The sequence below is a fragment of the Stenella coeruleoalba genome (assembly GCF_951394435.1).
Source record: "Stenella coeruleoalba genome assembly, chromosome: 8".
In the NCBI taxonomy this organism is placed as follows: domain Eukaryota; kingdom Metazoa; phylum Chordata; class Mammalia; order Artiodactyla; family Delphinidae; genus Stenella; species Stenella coeruleoalba.
In genome coordinates, this window is record NC_137154.1 from 78,024,905 (window position 1) to 78,052,563 (window position 27,659).

At 40.3% G+C, this 27,659-nt stretch overlaps 1 protein-coding gene and 1 pseudogene across 2 annotated transcripts; one reads left to right on the forward strand and one right to left on the reverse strand.

Annotated features, from left to right (window-relative positions):
- Positions 1–19,225, reverse strand: LOC307190423 (uncharacterized protein; the record flags this gene model as incomplete). The annotated part of the gene is made up of 5 exons (XM_079929583.1): positions 1–97; positions 4,052–4,157; positions 14,242–14,365; positions 16,884–17,666; positions 19,129–19,225. 4 exons carry the CDS (start codon positions 19,223–19,225, stop codon positions 4,133–4,135), a joined length of 1,029 nt encoding a protein of 342 aa, XP_079785709.1. The 3' UTR covers positions 1–97; positions 4,052–4,132.
- On the forward strand, positions 17,662–27,659 carry LOC307190685 (lysine-specific demethylase 4D-like; annotated as a pseudogene). The gene is made up of 3 exons (XR_013831762.1): positions 17,662–17,967; positions 22,805–22,928; positions 26,208–27,659. The product of XR_013831762.1 is annotated as a lysine-specific demethylase 4D-like (transcript).

Consider the following 27,659-nt stretch of genomic DNA (forward strand, 5'->3'; position numbering starts at 1 on the left):
TGGGATCTCTAATATGTATTTACAAAATAAAGTAATGAAAAGAACACAATTTTAAGAGCCAGCTGAGGAGTCTATATATTCCTTAATCAATGGATACCTGCAAAGAAAACAGAAAATAGCCAACAAGTTGCTATTTTCTTTCATATTACACAAATCCAAACTGTAACAGAACTAGATGCAGATTTTGCATATTTCCTGAAGTCACAGCTATAACTCTATTCTTACATGAGAGAGGAATTGTTATGGGAGTCTTGAACCTGCTCACACACACACAGAGGAGATCATTATTAGACTTTATTATTGAAACCGAGTCCCCCTAAAACCGAGCTCCCCTGCCAAGTTTATGATTAACCTCTCTACCCAAAGCTTTATTCTCTTTCTCATTCTGCCCCTGGTCCTCTCAGGATTAAGAAGTACCAGAGAAAAGGGGGAACTGAAACCAAGCAGTACCCTGCAGGCCCCTCCCAGGTACAAGAGCCCCTCAGTGTCCCCCGTTTCTTTTTTGTAGTAAAAGGCTTTAGTCTTCTAGGCCTTCTATGGGTTCCAAAGAGCAGACTCAAGCAGTTACTAATTAGGGAAGTGAGGGAATAGAGAAACAAAGGAAAAGCAGTCAAGCAAGAAAGTAATGATAGCTTAAACAGTATAACAACCTGATGCACATCTTTGGGCTGTTCTGCAGAAACTAAGAACCCCACCCAGCTGGAGGATGGTGACTACATGCTGACCATGATCACACAGACCCTAGACTAGTTGGAACCAAAAGGTTGATGATTCAGATTTCCAAAACATCACCCTGTTACCTCACCACCAACCAATCAGAAGAAAGTCCATGAGCTGCAACCCTCACCGCAAATGTTGCCTTTAAAAACCCTCCCCTTTAGATAGCTAGGAAGGAGTCGCATAGCACAGGGAGATCAGCTGGGTGCTTTGTGACCACCTAGAAGGGTGGGATAGGGAGGATGGGAGGGAGGGAGACTTAAGAGGGAAGAGATATGGGGATATATGTATATGTATAACTGATTCACTTCGTTATAAAGCAGATACTAACACACCATTGTAAAGCAAATATACTCCAATAAAAACGTTAAAAAAAATCAAATGGGAAAAATATTTTAGGATCATCCAAAGTATTTTGCCTATAAAAATAAAGGAGAGGGCTTCCCTGGTGGCGCAGTGGTTGAGAGTCCACCTGCCGATGCAGGGGACACGGGTTCGTGCCCCGGTCTGGGAAGATCCCACATGCCGCAGAGCAGCTGGGCCCGTGAGCCATGGCCGCTGAGCCTGCGCGTCCAGAGCCTGTGCTCCACAATGGGAGAGGCCACAACAGTGAGAGGCCCGCGTACCGCAAAAAAAAAAATAAAAAATAAAAAAAATAATAAAGGAGAGAAGGAATTATATATAATGCTTTAAAAAGAAAAAAAACCCTCCCCTGAAAGCCACCTGGGATTTCTGGTCTTTTGAGCATAAGCTGTCTGTTCTCCCTATTTGACGCCCTACAGTAAATGCTGGACTCCTTCACCTCAACCTGGTGGCAGTAGACTGGCTTTGCTGCACAGCAGGCTAGCAGACCCAAGTTTGGTTAGGTAACATTATGAGTGAAATTCCTGGTAAAAGTTTTGTCATTACCCACCAAGATGCAATGGTGTTCTATGATCAGGTTTAGAACCCACTCATTTGGAGCAAAGTTAATCCTGAAAATGATGAGTAGGAAAAAAGATTTGTTTCCAAGGATAAATAAATCAACTGGCCACAAAATCAGTGCATTACAGGTTTTGCCACTAACTTGTTGTGTAATCCTGGCCATGTCTTCAATTTCTCATCCGTACATGGGGAGAATATTGCTACCTCACTAATTCACAAAGATTTGAGGCTCAATTAGACAACTGCTAAGAAACAGAAGTTCGTTTTTTTTTGTTTTAATCAATTGAGAAGTGTGTCACACTGTCTTGATTCTATTAGAATATCCAGTTATTTTCTAATAAGAAGAATAATTTACAAATTATCCAAAATAGCCAACAACATGTATTAACAAAACAAATAGGCTCATACATCTCTGTCTGGCTAGAAAAGTTTATATATGTTCCAAGGATCATTATGTTATCTCAGTTAATAAAGGGAGCTATTGGTATTCCTGTTTTCATACATTGCATCTAGTTTACAAATGCACAGTGCTTGGAGAAGTTAGATGACCTAAAGACAGCCAGTGAAAGACGGAACTGGTATTCAAATGTAGATCAGTGAAAGCTAAGACACTCTTCTGAAATAATCTTGTCTTTCAGAACAGGGTGGAGAAGGAAATTCCCTCTAAAGACATGCAAAATAGTGAACAGATCTGAGAATTTAACTAGATGTTACAAAACAAAAGGGAAAACACAGGACAACCTTGCACCCCAAGGAAGACTGAAAAGGCAGCCCTTACTTAACGCCCCGCCCCAGCCACTATTGAGAGTCAGGTGACTTAGAAGTAGTAGAGCATTTTTAGTAGTAAAGCGAAGGATTAGAAAGGGGAACAAGACAGAGGATCTGAGGCTCTAATGACCCCTAACCTAAGGGTCTAAATAGACTGAAAGCACTCTGATGGACAAATGGCAATTTGGAATTCTGGAGAGTCCAGGAGGCTTCTGGAGGTTCTGTGGTCCTTGGAGGGGTGAGTGGGGGGTTCTGTTAATCTCTTTCTTTTGCTTGTTAATGATGCAAATCCTTGAGTTCTAAACAGTTAGAGGAGCTTGGTCAAGGCCACGGAGAATAAGCAAGAAGCTGACGGCCCAGAAAGTGAGCTAGAGGCAGGCATTCATTTTATTTCTTTGCTGGTCACTCCATCTCACAGGTTAGAAAAGGAAAAATGAAGCAGAGGCAGCACCCCTGTCTAGGAGTGAAGATTATATCTCGCCAGACTTCCACTTTTATTATACCTATTATACATAATTATAGTAAAAGAAGTGCAAGAGGCAGAAGGATTTCCACAAAATTTAAGCTTCTCGGTCTCTCACTTGAAATGGCCCTTCCAAAGACTTGATAGGTGCCCTAGCAAATTTTATTCATAGTTTTAATTCTATCATAATTAAATAGACATATGTGTTTGTATGACTATGTGTATGTACATCTATACATATATATATATTTACTTGACTGTTTTTACATAAAATTATAACTTGTATTCACTAAGCAGTCCTTTAATCGTTATCAGGACTTCAAGTATGTCACTTTGAAAAAGCTAAGTATTCCAATCAATTATTCAATAAAAGTGTTTTATTTTTAGTAGCCTTGCAAATACTTTTTATATTTACTCATTTACCCCTTTTTCCCTACACCAGGGATAGCTATTTCAGGAAATAGGGAGCTGGTTTTTACACTAGGTCACATATATGCTCTCTAATTTCATGCTCATCAGAACAATATCACTATCCCCATTTTATAGAGGTGAAAATGATGGCTCAGGAAGGTTAAATATTCACTCAAACTTACTTTAATATCAGTGGGCGAAGATGGAATTTAAACTTGCGTATGTCTGACTTCGAAGTCCAAAATTTATTCTTTTGACTAAAATATACTATCTTCCTCTGAAACAGGAGTCAGCAAACTATGTTTCACTGACCAAATCCAGCTCACTTCCTTTCTTTGTACAGCCCACAAGCTAAAAATGGTTATCACATTTTAAATAGGTGAAAAAAATCAAGAGGAATAATATTTTGTGACATATCATTTATATGAAATTTAAATTTCAGTGCCTACAAATAAAGTTTTATCAAAACTGTCACACTTATTCAATTACGTATTTACTATCACTTTTTTGGTGCTACAATAGCAGAGCTGAGTAGTTGGGACACAGATCAGCTGGCCTACAAAAGCTGGACCTTTACAGAAAAAGTTTAGTGACACCTGCTTTAAAACATCTATCATGATAAAGTTCAGCTGAAGGTACAATCCTCTCCAGATGAAACATGATACAAGATCTTCAGTAATAAAACCTTTTTAAAAAGTCAGTTTCTGTTTATGAAATATTGGATCGAAACTTCTAAACAGAATAATAAACTTTTAAGTATATGCTTACTACAAGAATGTCTTGATGTTCACTGCTTTCAACTCATCCAAAAATGCTTTCTTCACATTATGCTGTGGAATGTTAGTAGCTTCACTGGAGGATTTTATAAACCATCCTGTAAAATACAAACAAATATAGGAATGAGATATGAGCTTATAGACAGGGCCTATCTCTCCTTATTATTGTATTTATCATATATAAAACATCAATGACCTCTGGTATTAACTGAGATTTTCTGAAGTTTCATTGCTCTTGCCTACTTCCATTGGAAAAAAAATCATGCAGACACACTTAATTACAAATCAGTTGCAACATATTTTTTAATCCAATTTCAATAAGCATTGCTGTTATTCTAAGAAATGTTTTATGAAATTAGCACTAAAATTGAAGATGGTTCACCCGATGGGAAAAATGAAGGCAAAGAGGAGATCCACCTTCTTTCTCCTTAAACCTTTTATCCCCAGTGACGACGCCTCTGCTGACCCAGAATAAGCATTTAGTAAATGTTTGTAATGAATTAATTATGAGTATATTTCAAGTACATAAATTATTTCAAAGAGTTGAAGGCAATTCAGACTTGTAATTTGTTCTGGTTCTGAAACTAAAGCCAAATATGCTTAAATATTTTGTGCTTGCAGTTGAAGTAGGCTTCAAAAGTTCAGCTTCAGAGAGCTACAGTGAAACTCCAATTCACCCAACATCTCTGCAAGACACACAGTGAATACAGAGACTAGAGGCAATGGGTAGCCAGATCGCGTAGAGCCATTAGCCCTGGTAGTTGGCTTCGTGACATAGTTTATTTAGATAAATGATATGATCTGTGCATAAAATGGTTACCTAAATCACCCAGCTAGCTTTCATGGAGCTTTCCAGTTATTAATCACATACACGTTACACACATGCATATATACACGCATATTGAAATAAATGGTTGGCAGCAAATGGAAATACAGTTCCACCAGTATGTAAAATAAAGGGACTTGGATTAGACTGTAGGATAAGGGCACTCGGAAGATGAAATGCTTGAATCGAGATCTAAAAAATGAGCTGGATAAAGAGGACGGAGGCCTGTGGGAGGGAGGGAGCAGAGAATCCTAGGAGAAAAATTAACAAACATTAATAAAGAACCCACAGCCATTGAGCAGTGAATATAGGGATGGGGCTGAGGGCTATACTGGGATGAATAAAATGCTTTTAAAAGATGCAGAAGATCTTAATCCTCATGCTACCCTTGCCCACGTTGTACAGCTGAGAAAACTGAAACTCGAGTTGAAGTGTGCCCTTAACGAGCACACTTATCTAAGCCCCACAATAACCCTAATATCCACATGCTAGTTATGAGCAGAGTGTGGCTCAAAGGTTACACAACAAGCAAGAAGAGGCTGAATTTGAGCCAGCTTAGTTGGTCTATGCCCTGGTCTTCTAAATCCCAGAATGGGACCCAGAATTCAGAGTACGGCCGAACTATCAGGCTATACCTTAACGCTAGTCCTGTGCATTAATGTCCAGTTAGAAGCATCTCCTCACCAGGAAACAATTTTGAAAAAGTGCCAATACCCCAGTACTGTGCCAGGAGCTTTAGATGCTATTTCGTTTACGATTCCCACTAAGTTACAGATAGTATTCTTACAAAGGTTGACAAACTGTGGCTCAGAGAGACTCGGTAACTCGCTCAAGGACACAGAGAAGTTGCAGAGTTAATATTAGAATTTAAAAGAGTCTCAGCAAATCTGTGCTGCCCCCTGGTTATCATGGAGAGTTGGGTTAAGTCTGCAAATCAATACACAGGGGAAAACGCTAAAGAACTGCTATTAAGGATCTGTTCAGAGCACTGACAGTGTCAGCCAGTTATCTCCTAAATGTTCCTATTTATTTACTCCCCAGGACGAAAGAATGAGACAATAGGGCTCCCACGCAGCAGTGCCCTGAGTTCTACCTACTGTATACACGAAGCAGGTCCAGGCACAGGCACTAGATAAAGACCCCAAACAGGTAAGAGTCGTTTCTTGCAAAGCTCCTTGGACGACCTAGCAAATGCCCCCAGAGATCCGGCGCTCCTGCTAAAGCGTACCGATTGCTCGCAGGGCCTCAGCAGTTGGAACTTTCTCAAGTTCACTTTGAGTCTCTCCGTTCTACTCCTTACCCTGGGTGACTGTCCTACAGTAGACCGTCCAGAACCCAGCTGTGCACCGCCCCCAGCAACTTCTACCTAACTCGCGGGTGCTCGTCCCCACGTTCCCCCAACCCGGTCACCGCCCCCCACCCCCCGGGAGACCGGGAGACCAGCAGCTGGCCCCACGCGGCAGCTGGCACGGAGTCCCGCGAACCGCCAAACAGCCGGGTAGGCTCGGGGTTGTCCGTGGCGAGGGCCCCGTAACGAAGAGGAAGCCGAGGACGAAGAGGCAGGCGGCCAGCACCAGGGCCCCAGCGCACAGCCAGCGCGCGCGGCGCCAGGCGACAAAGGTCGACTCGGTTTCGCGCAGGGGGATTCCACATCTCACCGTGTGGCCCGCGGGGCCTCCGGGGACCGGTGCCTCTGCGGTGCGCCCCCGCTGCTGCCTCGCGAGCGGAGGGGCAAAGGCTTCCTCCTTCGAGGGCCGCTCTTAGCAGTTCTGCAGCCTAGAGTCCACTCGCACTCCCAGGGCACTCCCAGTTTCTCCGCCCCTGAAAGTATTTCTAGTTTACTCTCAACCAATCCCGGAGAGCAAGAGGCAGCATCAGTCCCCAGAAGAAAAAAACCCGGCACCTTCGGAGGGGTGCTTAAAAAAAAAAAAAAAAAAAAGTTTAGCTTGAAAATTTCTAGCCCTTATTTTAAAATAAAAGGAAAAGAAGGAAGAAAGGGAAGGAGGAAGCAAAGAACAAACTCTTCTCCTTTCTCCACTTCCAGACCACAAATCGATTCAGAAAAAGAACACTAAGTACCCCGTAATTCAATAGAACGATCCTCTTTTGTCTGTCTAGGAAAATGCATGTTCCAGGCAAGTTGGTAGACTAAACTATTCCTCAAGAACTTTTTTCAGATCCGAAATCCTATTAAATACTATTATAGCCCTAAAAAGAGTAAATTCAAGTAGAAAACGGTGGTGTCCAGTTCTGGCACTGCTTTGGATATTCAGGGAGTGAATTTTGGTGTCAATGCCAGTTACCACTGTGCTCTTTTTCCTAATGAAGATCATTGATACTTATCAATTATTAGAGAATTATTCCTCCCTTTACATAGCACAACCATTTTTAAAGAAATATTATTGGAATTTACTGAAGGCAGAGAGTACATCTCTTTTTATATCAGAGCTGGCTTGGCACTCTCTTACACTGTGGGTATGAAATCAGTCTTTGTTGAGTTAACCTGAAGAGTCAATCACACATAAATCTACCCCTGTTATAAGTTCTTAAAAAATTATAACAATGATACCTAAAGGAGGACAATAACTACATGCTTTATAAAATCAACGATGTTTTTATAATCTGTAAGGGAGACTGCATGCATGGCCTCTAGCTAGGAGTGCTTTATGGAAGTATTGCATTTAAAAGAATCGTGAAGTACCAGCAGAGTTTGAACCAGGGGAGATGAGAGGAAACTTTGGGTCTGGGAGCCAGAGCGATAGTCAAGGAGTGGCAGATAGTTTGCTTTGGGAAAGGGAGCGAACAGGGAGAGAGCGAGGAGACACGGGGCTACATCATAGAGAATGTTGGGTACTTTGATAAAGAATTTCTGAGCTAAGTGAAGTGATGTGGGAAAATTAAAATGTTAACAGTGAACCAAGACAACTACTAGATAATTTAGGACAGGAAAGGAAGGAGTTTCTTCAGCCCTTTCTAACAATAGCTTATATTTATTAAATGTCTCCTAATGTTCCTATTGTTAAATCTAACCAGGAATGGTGGAAGAATAATACTTACTGAGCACTTTCTGAATGAGCCACTTTATATACATCAACTCGTTTAATCATCGGCACCCTTCGTGGTTGATACTATCACCCTTCCCATTTTACATGTAGGAAAACTGAAATTTAATGAGATGAGATAAATCACTCAAAGTCACAAAGCTAAGACAAAATCCAAAGTGTGCCTTACTCTAAACCACTGTACTGCCTCCCTTGAGCATGGGCTGCATTTGCTAAGCTCTTTGCTTGTATTGGGAGGAACACTGGGCTTGGAGTTGGAAGACTTGGACTTAAGCTTTGGATCTGGTCCTGTCTAAGCCTTGTACCCTGGAGAGTCACATATTCGGTTTACCTGAATGTATCTTCTCATTTGTAAAATATAGGATCATCTAATAACATTATTAAGTACCATCTGTTAATAAAGATGTTCTGAAGGTCAGATGCGAGTATAATTGAAGGAAATTATATTTATTAAATATAAGAAGGGTTTTGAACAATGTCACAACTACCTAACAATTTAATTAATACCCTTATGGTGAGCTGGGCTACATTTGAAGAAATCAGAGAACAAATGAACATCTGTCAAATCTTATTGAAAGGATTCGTTCTCTCCTCATGAAGCTTACAGTTTAGTGGGGAAAACATAGCTTTAAGAGTAATTAATGACTGATTAATATTATGAGCACATTCCACTTGGCAGGCACTTGCTATATGCTTTACAGAATTATTTCATTTAATTATCAGGATTTAGCCCAAAAGAATTTGAAATATCTAACAGGTGGTTTTGAAAGCCACACTAGATTTTTCTTTTCTTTTCTTTTTTAAGATGCTCTCTTTTATTTATTTATTTATTTATTATTTTTGGCTGCATTGGGTTTTCGTTGTTGCATGCAGGCTTTTTCTAGTTGCGGCGAGGAGGGGCTACTCTTCCTTGCAGTACGCAGGATTCTCACTGAGGCAAGCCACACTAGATTTTTCTGTTGCTACTATTTCTCTTTTACAGCTGAAGAAACTAAGCTTTAATGAAGTTGATTAACACCCACCCTCCCCCCAAAAAAACCTGACACATGTTTGCTTTGATAAGCATTAGATCACACTGTACTTCCTTCTTCGACTATTGAGGAAAGTTTGTAGATGACTCTTCATATAATGACTTGTAGAAGAAGAAGAATGCCAGACCCAGTAAGATACATTCTTATTTTTCTTGACTGTAACATTTATCATACTATATTGTAACTGTGTTTACTTGTCTATCTTCCTGGATACTGTGAATTTTTTTTTGAGGTCAAGGACTTTATTTGATACATATTTATACCCATAATTCCTGGCACAAGATAGCTAGGAATGGCTATTTGTTTCAATTAACGAACAGGTGAATGATTAAACAGAAAAAAAACTTTAATGTTAGAAAGGAAAACTATTTGTTTGATAATTCACTATGTATTATGTCACCTAATGACAAATGAAAAATCTGACATCCCTACATCTTGCCTCGGTGCCTACTTGAGATTTCAAAAACATTGGTTTCATACAATACTCTACCCAACCCTGCACCATTTACTTCCTTCACACATTCATTCCTTCACACATTCATTATTCATTTACTTCCTTCACACATTCTTCGACTATTGAGGAAAGATTGTAGATGATTCTTCATACAAGGACTTGTAGAAGAAAAATGCCAAACCCGTAAGATACGTTATTTTTCTTGATTGAAACATTTATCATACTACATTGTAACTGTGTTTCCTTGTCCATCTTCCTGGATGTTGTGAATTTTTTTTTGAGGTCAAGGACTTTATTTGATACATATTTATACCCATAATTCCTGGCACAAGATAGCTAGGAATGGCTATTTGTTTCAATTAACGAACAGGTGAATGATTGAACAGAAGAACAACTTTAATGTTCGAAAGGAAAACTATTTGCTTGATAATTCACTATGTATTATGTCACCTAATGACAAATGAAAAATCTGACATCCCTACACCTTGCCTGGGTTGCTATTTGAGATTTCAAAAGCATTGGTTTCATACAATACTCTCCCCAACCCTGCACCATTTACTTCCTTCACACATTCATTATGACTCATAAACTCCCAAGGAAAAATGAATACAACATCTGTTTAATAATGCTTTATTTTTGAAAGTGTCCAAAATTGCAAATGAACTCGTCTATGTGGACATCTTATTTCCACTTTCATATGCATAACTTCTTATATGGACGTATTATTTCCACTTTCATATGCATAATTTTTTCTCTCTTTAAAGATCCTGCTTAAAAATACCTATGTTGTGAAGTCTTCTTGATATTCATAGACATTTGCTACTAATACACTGATCTCTACTTTTCCTTAATTTTGTGTCAGCCTTTTGTTACACATGTTACTCTCTTATTCCCTTTCAGATTTTAAGCTTCTTGGTGTCAGGAACCATATCATGTTCCTGTCTAGTTTCCAGAGTTATCACAATGCCTCGCATATAGAAACCTCCTTTTGAATGAATGGATGACATTATGCTAAGTAAAGAAGCGATTATGAGGTATAAGAGATCATTACTGTTACTGAAGAACTTTACTCAAAGGGGGAAGACAGGACCTAAACGGAAAGATAAATAACAATACCAGAAAGCAGAGATTATGACCCAAAAAGAACAGCAATAGCTTGTGCTCAGGAAAGCATTCTGGGCTCCTTGTTTGTACCTAATGACTCATATTAACCTCATTAGCTTTTGTTTGAAGAACACCTTGAAATATTTCATAGTGCCATACGCCCATCCATACACAAAAAATGTGTGGCTTTACTTTGTAGGTAGGTAGATAAGGTAAAATGTGACCTGATCATCCTCTTCCTCTCCCAGTGCAGGAAATAAGAGATTCAGAATAGAAATATTAAACGAAGGAAACGTAATACACTTGTATCTGCTACTAGTTATCAGCTCTTACAGAATCTCTAGACTGAAAGCTCCAAAGAGGAAGGGCTGTGCCTGACAGAGCACTTGGCACATAATACTTATACGATAAATACCTTTAAATGATTGAACAGTACAGCAACTATTAGATGATGAATAGTTATTACCTAGTTACAAAACTCTTTTAAACAATAGAACAGTAGAGTACAAAATGAAACTATTTAACTTTAATTCAGTAAAGAGAGAAAGCATTTTTGTCCTTTACTAATATATACTCATTTAGATATTTTATTCAGTCTGAAAGGCATCTCTTAAAATTATCAACATGGGTCAAGTACTGGGCTGGGTCACAGAAACACCAAATAATAAGATCTTTTTTTGCTTAAGCTGCGATTTCTGACTCTCTGAACTGTAAGGTTTGGTAAAAGCAGATGCTCAGTAAATAGTAGCTATTATGATTCCCTACCTAAGACTGGCTAGAATTGAATATATATAAATCAGTACAAAATAGCTGTGCTGGCTAACCAGCTTGGAGAGAATGTGTATAATCCAACCTTGTTAGGCTGAAATGATTTAAAACAGTCTTGACCAAGAACTCTTGGAATACTGCTGTCAACTCAAGTGGCAGGAAGCTTGAGAGCTCAAACAGAACAATGTTGTCAGATTAATTTCCCAAGGTCTCTACTCTGTTTTTGATTTCCCAACTCAGAAACCTTAAGTGGAATCCAGTGCACTATATAGTGATTCTAAATTCCTTAACAAAGCAGTGCAGGCTATCTAGATTTTGGATTCTTTTTGGCAACATCCTCCATTAACCTCCCTGTCGTGTACTCTAATGTAATTTCCTTAGTCTTGCTAACCTTCAGTTTACTTATCTATAAAATAGTAATAATACAAGTTCCTGTTGCACGCGGTGGTTAAAAAAGGTTAGCAGACAAGCCTGTCACTTAGATCACTGTAAGTGAATAAGAGATGCTGTCATTACGTATTTCAAAAAAATCATGTAAAATCGTTATCTTATTTGACCAGATTATTTTAAGTAAACGTCATATATGTACTTAGAAATCTCCTGTGTTTAAAACCAACACATTATCATTACGCTAACCTACGCTAAAGAAGAAACTATTCTTATGAGAACAGTAAAAAAATATATTCCAAAGAGTAAAATGAGATACTTTATGCATAATACTAATATTTCTTTCATAAGTTGAAAGTGATTAGATCAGTCAATATGGCAATAAGGACAAGATAAATCTGTCTTTGTACAGACATGAACTAAATCAAAGAGTATTACACTCATCTCTGGAATATGTTTGAAAGAAAACAATTAAAATTATTTTAGGTCCTTTATCCCCAGGCTCTAATACATATTTACTTTTTAAAAATACTTTAATGTTCTAAAAAAAAATACTTTAAAGCTTCATGACAAAGGAAACCATGAACAAAGCAAAAAGGCAACACACAGAATGGGAGAAAATATTTGCAAATGAAATGACCGACAAGGGATTAATCTCCAAAATATACAAACAGCTCACGCAGCTCAATATCAAAAAAACAAACAACCTAATTAAAAATGGGCAGAAGATCTAATTAGACATTTCTCCAAAGAAGACATACAGATGGCCAAGAAGCACATGAAAAGATGCTCTAACATCTTTACTAACAATTAGAGAAACACTAACTAGAGAAATGCAAATCAAAACTACAATGAGATATCATCTCACACCGGTCAGAATGGCCATCATCAAATAATCTACAAACAATAAATGCTGGAGAGGGTTTGGAGAAACGGGAACCCTCTTGAACTGTTGGTGAGAATGTAAATTGATACAGCCACTATGGAGAGCAGTATGGATGTTCCTTAAAAAACTACAAATAGAACTACCATACGACCCAGCAATCCCACTACTGGGCATATACCACGAGAAAACCATAATTCAAAAAGAGTCATGTGCCAAAATGTTCATTGCATCTCTATTTACAATAGCCAGGACATGGAAGCAACCAAAGTGTCCATCAACAGGATGAATGGATAAAGCAGATGTGGCACATATATACAATGGAATATTACTCAGCCATAGAAAGGAACAAAAGTGAGTTATTTGTAGTTAGGTGCATGGACCTAGAGCCTCTCATATAGAGTGAAGTTAAGTCAGAAAGAGAAATACAAATACTGTATGCTAACACATATATACGGAATCTAAAAAAAAAAAAAAACTGTCATGAAGAAACTAGTGGCAAGATGAGGATAAAGATGCAGACCTACTAGAGAATGGACTTGAGGATATGGGAGGGGGAAGGGTAACCTGGGACAAAGTCAGAGAGTGGCATGGACATACATATGCTACCAAACGTAAAATAGATAGCTAGTGGGCAGCAGCCACATAGCACAGGGAGATCAGCTCAGTGCTTTGTGACCACCTAGAGGGGCAGGATAGGGAGGGTAGGAGGGAGGCAGTTGCAAGAGGGAATAGACGTGGGCACATATGTATAACTGATTCACTTTGTTATAAAGCAGAAACTAACACACCATTCTAAAGCAATTATACTCCAAGAAAGATGTTTTAAAAAAAAAAGAAATATAGGTCTCAATCAAGTTTCTAGACACTGGTTAGCAAACAAAATCTATAGATCCCATACACCAGTTAACAATCAATTATAAAGTGAAAGAGTAAAAAGGTTTTAATCCCTTTAATAACAGAAATACATGGCCCCAATGAAGAAATCTAAAAATGATATGCATGCAATGCTTATACTTTAAATGCATAAATAAATGTGAATTTTACCAGGGGAAAAAAGTTGCTTTCTGGTATAAAATGTCATCCTTTTCATCTTTATGCTTTAAAGGAAAAAAAAAAACAGGCCAAAAAAGTGCCTGCCTTCTGCCAGTCCAAAATCTTAATTCCAAATGATGATACACAGGACCCAGAAAATGGTTTCCTTGAAGGATTCAGCCTCTGAATGAAACAGGCTGTGCTCAAAGTCTGGCTATATATGTCCCACACCAATTTCAATTCAATCAGTACCACCCCAAATCTAATACCCTCATATCTAATCAAAATCTCTAATTTGATCCCACATATTTTTCAAGTTCCTTCCAACTGACACACTCCTTACCCAGTTCTAGAAACCCTCTCATTCCCATTAGATCACAGTTCACTAAATGAGGTGCTTTTTCCTGAAAATCTTTGTGATTTTTACCAAGAAAATATTAAGAAAAAAATTAACTTCACAAGTAGGAAAATAGTTTAAAAATAAAAACTCAAGGAAAGGATATCCCAATGTATAGTACCCTCTCTCTCGCTCTCTCTCTATATATGCATAAATAGTGTCATTTTTTAAAACTTCTGGTAGGAAAATAACTCTTTTGCTCATAAGCACAAATTACAGAAATAAAGTGACCTACCTTCTACCAACAAAATCCTGATTCCAGTTGGAGATATTCAAGGACCCAGAGAGAGAGAGACAGTGTTCTCTGGGCAGCTGGCCTCCAAATGCAGACCCATGTCCTGACGGCTCTGGCTTTCTACCTGGGCAAAGGTATAATTTGATCAGCACCAGTCAACGGTAATTGCTCTCGTTGATCAGCCCACTTTGTCTGCGCCCCTTTGAGTTTTTAAACCAGTCTTACAGCAAACTAAGAGGTTGCAAATAAAAGGAGTGGGAAAGTCAAACCAAGCAATTATTAAACTAAAGAAACCTGGTCTAGCAGCAATTAATATCGAATGTATTTATAAGGTAAAAGAAGGGCAGCTTTAGTTATGAAAAAGAAAAACTCGTGGGAAAGATTACAATGATGCACTTTACGCACCTAGACACATAGCACTGAGACACAGAACACAAAGACTGAGAATTATAAGGTAAAACTGACATATCTGCAATCATTGTGTGAGGTTTTTTTTTCAAACACCGTTCTTCCAGAAACTGATACATGAGGACAGAAGAAAATTAATACTGTTATAAAAGTATAAACAATATAGTTAACAACTTTGACTATATTTCCTGCAGCAACCACATAGCAAAATGCTTTTCAACACATATAAAACATTTACAAAAATATACCGCTGTTAAGACCACATAATAAATCTCAATAAAAATTCCACAGAATCTACATATTGAGTACCCTCTTGATCAATCTTTTATTTCAATCATGAAATAAAATTGAAAGTCAATAATGAAAAATGGGAACACCACCATATTTATTTAAAAATGAATATCCACATAACATCTACAACAATATCCATATAATAGCTAAAAATCTATTGATTTTTCTGTTGTCTGCAAGTAGTTAGTAAAAACTAAACCAAAATACCTCAGAATTATTTGAAAGAAAAAAAAGATAAAAATGATAAAACAATTCAAAAAACAAAAGGGAAAACAACCATATACAAAAACATAAATGATTAATAAAATAGAAGTCTGTTACTTAAAAGATAAAATAAAGAAAGAACTGGTTAATAAATTATATAGTACTCCCTGCTACAGGAAGAGAGTGCTCCCTGCGTGGGAGAAGCTGGTGCAGAGTGGCAAGTGGTGATGGGACTCGGGGAGGGGTAGTCATTTGATAGAGGTGGACCCTGCCAAACCCCATTTTAACCAGGTCAACATCAAGAGTCATAAACTGGGAATTCCCTGGCCGTCCAGTGGTTAGCACTCCGCGCTTTCACTACCTAGGGCCCAGGTTCGATCCCTGGCCAGGGAACTAAGATCCCACAAACTGCGAGGTGTGGCCCCTCCAAAAAAAAGCCATAAATTACTTTGATAGTATATGTCCTTGATATGATGTGATTAAAATGTGACAAAATTCCCTCCGTAATCTTCCTCCAAGAAAACAGAGAAACTCAAGATAATCATAAGAAAAGCATCAAATTCCAATAGAGGGGCATCCTCCCCCAGACTGTCAGGTTTCTATACAATCTTTTGGTCAAAAACAAGGAAAGTCTGAGAATCTGTTACAGCCAAGAGAAACCTAAGGAGACATGAAAACTAAATGTAATTTGATATTTTAGATGAGATCTTGGAACAGAAAAAGGACATTCCGTAAAATGTGAGGAAATCTGACCTTTAGTAGACAGTAACATATTGACATTGGTTCATTAATTGTCATCAATATACCATGGGAATTAAGATGTTACTAAAAGGGGGACATGCGAGTGGCGTCGGGTCAATACTCCCTGATCCACGTGCTCAATGCTTTGTAAATCTAAAACTGCCCCAAAATTTAGGTATTACTAAATATTGTAAATAATAAACAAACAGGAGAAGGCATCAATAAACAATATTAGAATGAAAAAAATTTGAAACATAATCTGAGTTTTGGAAACAGTCTACCAGACAGCACATTATAAACCAAATGATTCTATGAACCACTATGTGGCATAATCTTTTAGAGCACTTTTAAAAATATTTTAGATTATGAAATATAAAGTGTTCACAGAAATCTATAAAGCATACATGTACACTTCAACAAATAACTATAGAGTAAGCAGAAGTGGAACCAGTACCCAGGTCAAGAAATGCAATATTGCCAGGCACCTGGCTGCCTGACTTGTGCTCTTTTGCCCAGATTACAGCCCCTTCTGCCTCCTGGACTGACCTTATCCTAACTATTCACATAGTAATTTTGGTAAACATTATAAAATTAAAACTCTGTCCATTTTTGAAAACTTTATATAACCTTGAAGAATCACAATTTATGTCTTTAGTGTATTTTTGGTGTCGTTTTTCATCACTTACGCCTTTGCATGCAGCTGGACTTTTCTGTTTCAGTACTGTAAAGTATTCAACCATATAATCGCGTTGGGCCGGGTCCTGTGAGAAGGGTGTCTGTCGCGCTTCTGGGGCGAGCTCTCTCCTTCCGGAGCCCGATGGACAAGCCTGGGGGCGGCAGAGGTTTGCCCCGGCTGTGGCCAAGAACGCTCCTGTGGGCCGTGTTCTTACCCATACCGCAGACCCCCGGCCCACCCCCCGCCCAGTCGTGGACTTGGCGGCTCGTGGAGCGCCTCCGTGGGCCCAAAGGGGAGAGTCGATCGGTGGGGGATGACGCACCGTCGGTGAGAAAGCCTTCTCTAGCTGTCCGAGAGGGAGCCTTGGGGTACCGGACCCCCAGCCGCTTCCCCCTCAAGCGTGCAGTGGTCACGGTCGCGACTGCCAGAACACGTGGGCAGAGCCCCTCGCCTTCGCTGTAGGGCTTGCGCCGGCCCTGTGGTGGAGCCGAGCGCCGCTCTTTGCCTGCCGCGGGCTGCGCCTTCCCGCTCTGAGTCGTGGGAAGGTCCCGCCAGGCCTGCGTCCGGCGCGGGGCCGCGCGTATGCGTGTGCGTGCGCGTGCGGTGACCCCGTTGGCTAGCCCAAGGGGGCGTGGACGCCCGGATGTCCCGGGTCCCCAGTCCCGCAGCCGCGAGGAGCCCGTCGTGCCTGCCCTCTCCGCGAGTCGCAGCCGGTGGCGGTGTGTGGGAACGGTGCGGGTCGCCTCGCTCGGGAGCGTTTCCCTGGGGCGCGAGCACCGGGGGTCGGACTTAGATGAAGGCGGATCTGGCGAGGACGGAAAGGTTGAGTTTGGGTGGATGGGTCCCCCCGTGCCACGCGGGGGGACCGTCGCACGCGGGCCCTGGCGGCGGGACCGGGTCGTGGGAGGTCCCAGGGTGGCTGGGCCTGGCCGGCGTCTCAGGCGTCGTGGGACCGCCTTCGTGTGTGTGGCGGTGGGACCCCGCACTTGTTTTCCTGGTGGTCCGGTAGTGTCTCGGCCCTTCCTCTCCCTGGGCAGCGCCCCGCGCCCCTGCCCCGCGGCCCTCGCCGTGTGTGCGTGCCGCCACCTCCCCGTCGCCGCCGGCCCTCACCCGCCCCCACCCCTCCGCGCCCCCTTCCCCGTCTGGGACCGAGCCGGCCTCGCCCACGTGAGGGTGTCGCCCCCCCGCCCACGGTCCTCAAGGACAACGGCATTCCCTTCGGTCGGGTCACTCAGGAGGCTGGAGAGTTCATAGTGACGTTTCCCTATGGCTACCACTCTGGCTACAACTGCGCGGAAGCCATCAATTTTGCCACCCAGCGCTGGATCGATTATGGCAAAGTGGCCTGGGAATAGGGCTCTGCATGACCTTTGGAAAGATCTTCGTCAAAATAAGGGAGATTTCAGGTGAGCACCCTTAGGATATTAAAAATGGGTGGTTGGGTGGGGACTCTAAAAGGGACCTATAATTACCAGCTGCGAAGGGAGTTGGATGTTAGAATAGTAACATTAAGACCAGAGCTTTGTATGGTACTGACATTGTCTGTATGTGTGTGTGTGTGTGTGTCTTCTGTTTCCTGAAGCAATATGGAATGGAGACTTTGTTTTCTTGGAGCAGCACGGAAATAGGAAGGTGGGGAGGCTTTATCTTCCTTTCCAGCCAGGCTTGGAGATGCAACAATAAGATGAGTGTGGGCATGAAGAGGTGAGGAAGATGGGCCGTGTCCCTGGCATGCACTGTAGAGAAGAAAGGAGACTTGGGGAGGTCTGCATTGTCACCAGACTGTGAGGCCCCCTTCCCTGGCCCCTCTCCAGAGCTGCAGAAGCTTTCCTTCCTCATCATGGCAGAGAGAGTTGACCTCCAGGGGAAGCTGACTCTGTCCATTATGAAGTTTTGTCCTTGGTATGGGAAATTCCGGAAAGGCTATTACTCTGGATAGTAATAACAATTCTCTATTCAGTTCTCCTTCCCTATCACCTCTCCTGCAACCTCTTATTTTTCTTTTAATGGTGAAGTAAATAAATGTGATGCTGTTGATGTGGTTTTGTGTTATCCCTCCAGCCAGAAACTCAGTCCATCCGTGGACCCACTCTGTATGCGTATGTGCAAAGTTGAATCTGAAGCGTGATGTCTTTCGTAAAGCAAACTTTTCCATAGTCACTGCTTTGAGCTTTCCAGCAGTTACTTAGAGGGGAGAGCTGAACTTAGAGTCAGCAGAAATGGCATTCAAACCTGCGCTTTGCTACTTTCTAGTCGTGGGACCTTCAGCCAAAAAATCATTGATTTTCTCTGAGCCAGAATTACAGTGCGAGAATTTTGTGACGATACTGGGGATGTAAATGTGACAGGCATGTAAGAGGTGCTCAGTTAATTTGATGTGCATTCAGACACTCTCCTGTCCTCTAGGGCCAGCCCAATGCCTAGGACATCCACTCGTATTCTTTCTGTGATGCTTAGTTCTACTGTTGTGTTCCTCACCACACCCCCAGGCTTACACGTTACTTTTCTTTTAATTAATAGACTTTATTTTTGCAGAGTACTTCGCAACAAAATTAAGTGGAAAATACAGGGGATTCCAAAATACTCGTTCCCAGGCTTCTCCACCAGCATCCACACCAGAAAGGAACATTTGTTACAATCGAAGAACCTGCGCTGACACCTCATTATCACCCAGAGTCCTTAGTTTAATTTATTCACTCTTGGTGTTGTACAGTCTATGGATTTGACCAGTGTATAATGACATGTATCTACACTTATAATACCATACAGAATAGAGTCATTGCCTAAAAATCCTCTGTGCTCTGCCTAATCATCCCCCCGTCCCCGACCCCGACAACGACTGATCATTTTACTGCTTCCATAGTTTTGTCTTTTCCAGATGACTTCTTTCTCGTAGTAATATGCCTTTATGTTTCCTCCACGTTTAGTGGTTTTATAGCTCATTTCCTTGTATTGGTGAATAATATTCCATTGTATGATGTATGACCCTTTATTTATCCAATCATGTGCTGAGGGACTTCTTGGTTGCTTCCAATTTTTTCTGCAATTATGAATACAAGTACTATAAACATTTGTGTGCAGGTTTTGGTGTGGATGTAAGTATTCAGCTCATCTGAGTAAATACCAAAGAGTGCAACTGCTGAATTATATGGTGAGACTATATTTAGTTTTGTAAGAAACTACAAATTTTTTTTTTTTTTTTTTTTTTTTTTTTGCGGTACGCAGGCCTCTCACTGCTGTGGCCTCTGCTGTTGCCGAGCAAAGCCTCCGGACGCGCAGGCTCAGCGGCCATGGCTCACGGGCCCAGCCGCTCCGCGGCATGTGGAATCTTCCCAGACCGGGGCACGAACCCATGTCCCCTGCATCGGCAGGCGCACTCTCAACCACTGCGCCACCAGGGAAGCCCAATATTAGCTATTTTAAATAATATTCTGTTAGAGGTACAGAGAAACTTCTGTTGATCAAAAAAAAAAAAAAATGAAAAAGCGTGAAAAGACAAATCAAAGAGTGAGAACAGATATCGTGTTACTCATACCCAGTAAAGAACTAATAAGCAGAACATATAACTACTACCAAGGCAGACAACCCAGCAGAAAAATGGACAAAATACTTGATGAGGCACTTCCTGAAGGAGCACCTCCAATCAGCCAATAATCATAAGAAAAATTGGTTCACCCCTATTAGTAACCAATAAATGCAAATCAGTATGAGGTACCCCTATACCCTCACCTGATCGGCTAAAACTGTAAAGGCAGAAAATCACCAAAGGTTTGCAGAAGTGAAGGGTGATGAGCACCCTTGCATGCAGCTAGTGTGTAAACTGGTGAAATATGTTGAAAAAATTTGCCAAGTTTAAGTTTACATATTCTATGGCCATTATACACGTCAGAGAATTTTCAGAGCAACAATGTTTGTAAGAGGCCCAAAGTGGAAGCAACCCAAAGCCCAATCAACAGTAGAAAGTTTATATGGTTGAATACTTTACAGCACTGAAACAGAAAAGTCCAGCTGCATGCAAGGACGTAAGTGATGAAAAAATACACCAAAAATACGCTAAAGGACATAAATACAATTGTGTTTCTTCAGGGTTATATAAAGTTTTCAAAAATGGACAGAGTTTTAATTTTATAATGTTTACCAAAATTACTATGTGAATAGTTAGGATAAAGTCAGTCCAGGAGGCAGAAGGGGCTGTAATCTGGGCAAAAGAGCACAAGTCAGGCAGCCAGGTGCCTGGCAATATTGCATTTCTTGACCTGGGTACTGGTTCCACTTTTGCTTACTCTATAGTTATTTGTTGAAGTGTACATATATGCTTTATAGAGTTCTGTGAACACTTTATATTTCATAATCTAAAATATTTTTAAAAGTGCTCTAAAAGATTATGCCACATAGTGGGTCATAGAATCATTTGGTTTATAATGTGCTGTATGGTAGACTGTTTCCAAAACTCAGAGTATGTTTCAAATTTTTTTCATTCTAATATTGTTTATTAATGCCTTCTCCTGTTTGTTTATTATTTACAATATTATATTTAGTAATACCTAAATTTTTGAGCAGTTTTAGATTTACAAAGCATTGAGCACGTGTATCAGGGAGTATTGACCCGACCCCACTCGCATGTCCCCCTTTTAGTAACATCTTAATTCCCATGGTATATTGATGACAATTAATGAACCAATGTCAATATGTTATTGTCTGCTAAAGGCTATCATTGGTTCAGATTTCCTCACCTTTTACCCAATGTCCTTTTTCTGTTCCAAGATCTCAGCTAAAATATCAAATTAGTTTTCATGTCTCCTTAGGTTTCTCTTGGCTGTAACAGATTCTCAGACTTTCCTTGTTTTTGACCAAAAGATTGTATAGAAACCTGACAGTCTGGGGGAGGATGCTCCTCTATTGGAATTTTGATGCTTTTCTTATGATTATCTTGAGTTTCTCTGTTTTCTTTGAGGAAGATTACGGAGGGAATTTTGTCACATTTTAATCACATCATATCAAGGACATATACTATCCAAGTAATTTATGGCTTTTTTTGGGGGGGCCACACCACGCAGTTTGTGGGATCTTAGTTCCCTGGCCAGGGATCGAACCTGGGCCCTAGGTAGTGAAAGCGCGGAGTGCTAACCACTGGACGGCCAGGGAATTCCCAGTTTATGACTCTTGATGTTGACCTGGTTAAAATGGGGTTTGGCAGGGTCCACCTCTATCAAATGACTACCCCTCCCCGAGTCCCATCACCACTTGCCACTCTGCACCAGCTTCTCCCACGCAGGGAGCACTCTCTTCCTGTAGCAGGGAGTACTATATAATTTATTAACCAGTTCTTTCTTTATTTTATCTTTTAAGTAACAGACTTCTATTTTATTAATCATTTATATTTTTGTATATGGTTGTTTTCCCTTTTGTTTTTTGAATTGTTTTATCATTTTTATCTTTTTTTTCTTTCAAATAATTCTGAGGTATTTTGGTTTAGTTTTTACTAACTACTTGCAGACAACAGAAAAATCAATAGATTTTTAGCTATTATATGGATATTGTTGTAGATGTTATGTGGATATTCATTTTTAAATAAATATGGTGGTGTTCCCTTTTTTCATTATTGACTTTCAATTTTATTTCATGATTGAAATAAAAGATTGATTAAGAGGGTACTCAATATGTAGATCCTGTGGAATTTTTATTGAGATATATTATGTGGTCTTAACAGCGGTATATTTTTGTAAATGTTTTATATGTGTTGAAAAGCATTTTGCTATGTGGTTGCTGCAGGAAATATAATCAAAGTTGTTAACTTTATTGTTTACACTTTTGTAACATTATTAATTTTCTTCTCTCCTCATGTACCAGTTTCTGGAAGAACGGTGTTTGAAAAAAAACCTCACACGATTATTGCAGATATGTCAGTTTTACCTTGTAATTCTCAGTCTTTGTGTTCTGTGTCTCAGTGCTATGTGTCTAGGTGCGTAAAGTGCATCATTGTAATCTTTCCCACGAGTTTTTCTTTTTCATAACTAAAGCTGCCCTTCTTTTACCTTATAAATACATTCGATATTAATTGCTGCTAGACCAGGTTTCTTTAGTTTAATAATTGCTTGGTTTGACTTTCCCACTCCTTTTATTTGCAACCTCTTAGTTCGCTGTAAGACTGGTTTAAAAACTCAAAGGGGCGCAGACAAAGTGGGCTGATCAACGAGAGCAATTACCGTTGACTGGTGCTGATCAGATTATACCTTTGCCCAGGTAGAAAGCCAGAGCCGTCAGGACATGGGTCTGCATTTGGAGGCCAGCTGCCCAGAGAACACTGTCTCTCTCTCTCTGGGTCCTTGAATATCTCCAACTGGAATCAGGATTTTGTTGGTAGAAGGTAGGTCACTTTATTTCTGTAATTTGTGCTTATGAGCAAAAGAGTTATTTTCCTACCAGAAGTTTTAAAAAATGACGCTATGCATATATAGAGAGTGAGCGAGAGAGAGGGTACTATACATTGGGATATCCTTTCCTTGAGTTTTTATTTTTAAACTATTTTCCTACTTGTGAAGTTAATATTTTTCTTAATATTTTCTTGGTAAAAATCACAAAGATTTTCAGGAAAAAGCACCTCATTTAGTGAACTGCGATGTAATGGGAATGAGAGGGTTTCTAGAACTGGGTCAGGATTGTGTCAATTGGAAGGGACTTGAAAAATATGAGGGATCAAATTAGAGATTTTGATTGGATATGAGGGTATTAGATTTGGGGTGGTACTGATTGAACTGAAATTGGTGTGGGACATATATAGCCAGACTTTGAGCACAGCCTGTTTCATTCAGAGGCTGAATCCTTCAAGGAAACCATTTTCTGGGTCCTGTGTATCATCATTTGGAATTAAGAATTTAGACTGGCAGAAGGCAGGCACTTTTTTGGCCTGTTTTTTTTTTTCCTTTAAAGCATAAAGAGGAAAAGGATGACATTTTATGCCAGAAAGCAACTTTTTTCCTCTGGTAAAATTCACATTTATTTATGCATTTAAAGTATAAGCATTGCATGCATATCATTTTTAGATTTCTTCATTGGGGCCATGTATTTCTGTTATTAAAGGGATTAAAACCTTTTTACTCTTTCACTTTATAATTGATTGTTAACTGGTGTATGGGATCTATAGATTCTGTTTGCTAACCAGTGTCTAGAAACTTGACTGAGACCTATATTTCTTTTTTTTTTAAAACATCTTTCTTGGAGTATAATTGCTTTAGAATGGTGTGTTAGTTTCTGCTTTATAACAAAGTGAATCAGTTATACATATGTGCCCACATCTATTCCCTCTTGCAACTGCCTCCCTCCCACCCTCCCTATCCTGCCCCTCTAGGTGGTCATAAAGCACTGAGCGGATCTCCCTGTGCTATGTGACTGCTGCCCACTAGCTATCTATTTTACGTTTGGTAGCATATGTATGTCCGTGCCACTCTCTGACTTTGTCCCAGGTTACCCTTCCCCCTCCCATATCCTCAAGTCCATTCTCTAGTAGGTCTGCATCTTTATTCCCATCTTGCCCCTAGGTTCTTCATGACAATTTTTTTTTTTTTAGATTCCATATATATGTGTTAGCATACAGTATTTGTATTTCTCTTTCTGACTTACTTCACTCTATATGACAGGCTCTAGGTCCATGCACCTCACTACAAATAACTCAGTTTCGTTCCTTTCTATGGCTGAGTAATATTCCACTGTATATATGTGCCACATCTGCTTTATCCATTCATCCTGTTGATGGACACTTCGGTTGCTTCCATGTCCTGGCTATTGTAAATAGAGATGCAATGAACATTTTGGTACATGACTCTTTTTGAATTATGGTTTTCTCAGGGTATATGCCCAGTAGTGGGATTGCTGGGTCGTATGGTAGTTCTATTTGTAGTTTATTAAGGAACCTCCATACTGTTCTCCATAGTGGCTGTATCAATTTACATTCTCACCAACAGTGCAAGAGCGTTCCCTTTTCTCCAAACCCTCTCCAGCATTTATTGTTTGTAGATTTTTTGATGATGGCCGTTGTGACCGGTGTGAGATGATATCTCAGTGTAGCTTTGATTTGCATTTCTGTAATGATAAACGAGGTTGAGCATTCTTTCATGTGTCTGCTGGCAATCTGTATATCTTCTTTGGAGAAATGTCCATTTAGGTCTTCTGCCCACTTTTGGAGTGGGTTGTTTGTTTTTATCATGTTGAGCTGCATGAGCTGCTTGCAAATTTTGGAGATTAATCCTTTGTCAGTTGCTTCATTTGCAAATATTTTCTCCCATTCTGAGTGAACCCTATATTTCTAATAATTTGTCTATCAATGCAAATTAATGATTAGAACTTAATTAGAATTTTTCAGGTATTTACACATTAAGGATAATGCTTGTTAAGGATGTGTATATTTGTGTTCTGTACTTTTTTCCTGCTTTTGTTTACATAGACATTCTTTCTATAATGGTAGATTTTTATCTGCATCCCCTGTTTTATTATAACGTGATATGCTTGTACTTTTCTCTCTTTTCTCTTATGCTTATGTTTTTACACTTTTCGTGGTCTACAAATTGCATTTTGGTTTCAGTCATCATTTCTATTGGGTGTTATGTTTTCTTTTGTAATTGTTTCAGCTTATTTCATTGTTTTCCTTTCCCTAATTTATCTTTTGGGTTAAGCTATCCAGTTTATTGAGTTGAGTGCTTAACTCCTTTCTTTTCAAGCTTGCTTAATGTCCGTACTGTTCAGTTAAGTTTTAATTACTCTTTTTCTGTCTTATGATCTGTCCTAATTCTTTATTTTTAAATTTCAGCTTTTTTGCTGTATAATTGACTTTTAAAATTGTAAAATATTCAGTCAACTTTGTGGTGATTTGATATACATTGTGAAAGGATTCCCCCCATCTAGTTAATTAACACATTTCCTTCATATATTTACTTTTTTTGGTAAGAACATTTACATCCTACTCTTCTGGAAAATTTCAACTATACATCACATTGTTATCAACTATAGTCACCATGGTTAACATTAGCTCCTGAGACTTTATTCACTGTGTACCCTTTTACCCTCCCTTCCCTGCCCTCCCCCACAACCACTTTTCTACTCTGGTTCTGTAAGTTTTACTCTTTTTTTTTTTTTTTTAACATTCCACATGTAAGTGATACCATGCCATATTTGTCTTTCTCTGTCTTACTTTACTGGACATAATACCCTCCAGGACCATCCATATTGTTGCAAATGACAAAATTTCATTCTTTTTATGGCTGAGTAGTATTCCATTGTATCTATGTACCACATCTTCTGTATCCATTCAACCATCACTGGACATGTTGGTTGTTTCCATACCTTATCCATTGTGAATGTGGGAGGGCGGATATCTCCTTGATATTCTGTTTTTATTTCCTTTAGCTATATACCCAGAAGTGAGACTGCAGCATCATATGGTGGTTCTAGTTACAATTTTTGAGGAACCTCCATACTGTTTTCCATAGTATGCACCATAGCTGCACCAGTTTACATGTCTACCAAAAGAGTGTACTTTTTGCCCTTAAATTCAAACTTTGAAATTAAGATTACTATACAGTTTTCTTTTACTTGATGTTAAATCAGTTTGTTCTGTCATCCACTTTTTTTCAATAATTTGTACTTTCTTTAGATTTGGCTTGGAAACTTCCATGAAGAGACTTGCTGCTACAGTGAGGTGAGAAGCCACCCATGCACTCAAGTGTGGGAATCTAGAGAGGTCTCAGGCACTTATACCCCCAACAGAGGAAACTCACAGAGCTGCAGGCTGAGGCAGGACTTGGCTCAGAGAGCCATCTCCTCTGGGAAATACTGGATTTCCTTTGGCTCCAAAATGCTGACAAGAGTGGAATCCTTCTGGTGGATGGACAAGCCTGGAGAATGTACCACCTCGTTTGTTTAAAAGTTCAAGTCTGAGTTCCTGCCTCTCAACTCTATCAAAACTTCTTTAAAAATAAAGGAAGTATAGGGAAGAGGTTACTCCCCAGCATTCTCAGGTATCCAAAGCATACCTAAGAAGCTGGCAGTCCGTTGCTTATTCTGTTGCCGCCATGCAGTCTAAGCACTTTGGGAGCCAGAACCCAAGTTGTAAGATTACGATCGTCCACCCAACCATGGAAGAATTTGAAGATTTCAGCAAATATATTGTTGCCATGGAGTGGCAAGTTGCACACCGAGCTGTCCTAGCCAAGGTAATTCCACCGAAAGGATGGAAAGCCGGACAGATGTACGATGATACTGATGACATCTTAATAGCCGCTACCCTGCAGCAGGTGACCACTGGGCAAGCAGGTGTGTTTACTCAGCACCACAGAAAGAAGAAAGCCATGACCGTGAGCGAGTATCGCCGCTTAACAAACAGTGAATGACACCAGACTGCATTCTACTCTGATTTTGAGGATCTGGAGCGAAAATATTGGAAAACATGCCCCTATGATTCACCAGTATACGGTGCGGACGTCAGTGGCTCCTTATTCGATGAAAACACGAAGCAGTGGAACCTCGGACACCTGGGAACCATTCAGGACCTGCTGGAACAGGAGTGCGGAGTGGTCATCGAAGGTGTCAACACCCCCTGCCTGTATTTCGGCATGTGGAAGACCGCCTTCGCCTGGCACACGGAGGACATGGACCTTTACAGCATCAACTACCTGCACTTCGGGGAGCCCAAGACTTGGTACGCGGTGCCCCCGGAGCACGACCGGTGCCTGGAACGCCTGGCCAGGGAGCTTTTCCTGGGCAGGTCGCGGGGCTGTGAGGCCTTCCTGTAGCACAAGGTGGCTCTCTTCTTGCCCAAGGTCCTCAAGGACAACGGCATCCCCTTCGATCGGGTCACTCAGGAGGCTGGAGATTTCATAGTGACGTTTCCCTATGGCTACCACTCTGGCTACAACTGCGCGGAAGCCATCAATTTTGCCACCCAGCGCTGGATCGATTATGGCAAAGTGGCCTGGGAATAGGGCTCTGCATGACCTTTGGAAAGATCTTCGTCAAAATAAGGGAGATTTCAGGTGAGCACCCTTAGGATATTAAAAATAGGTGGTTGGGTGGGGACTCTAAAAGGGACCTATAATTACCAGCTGCG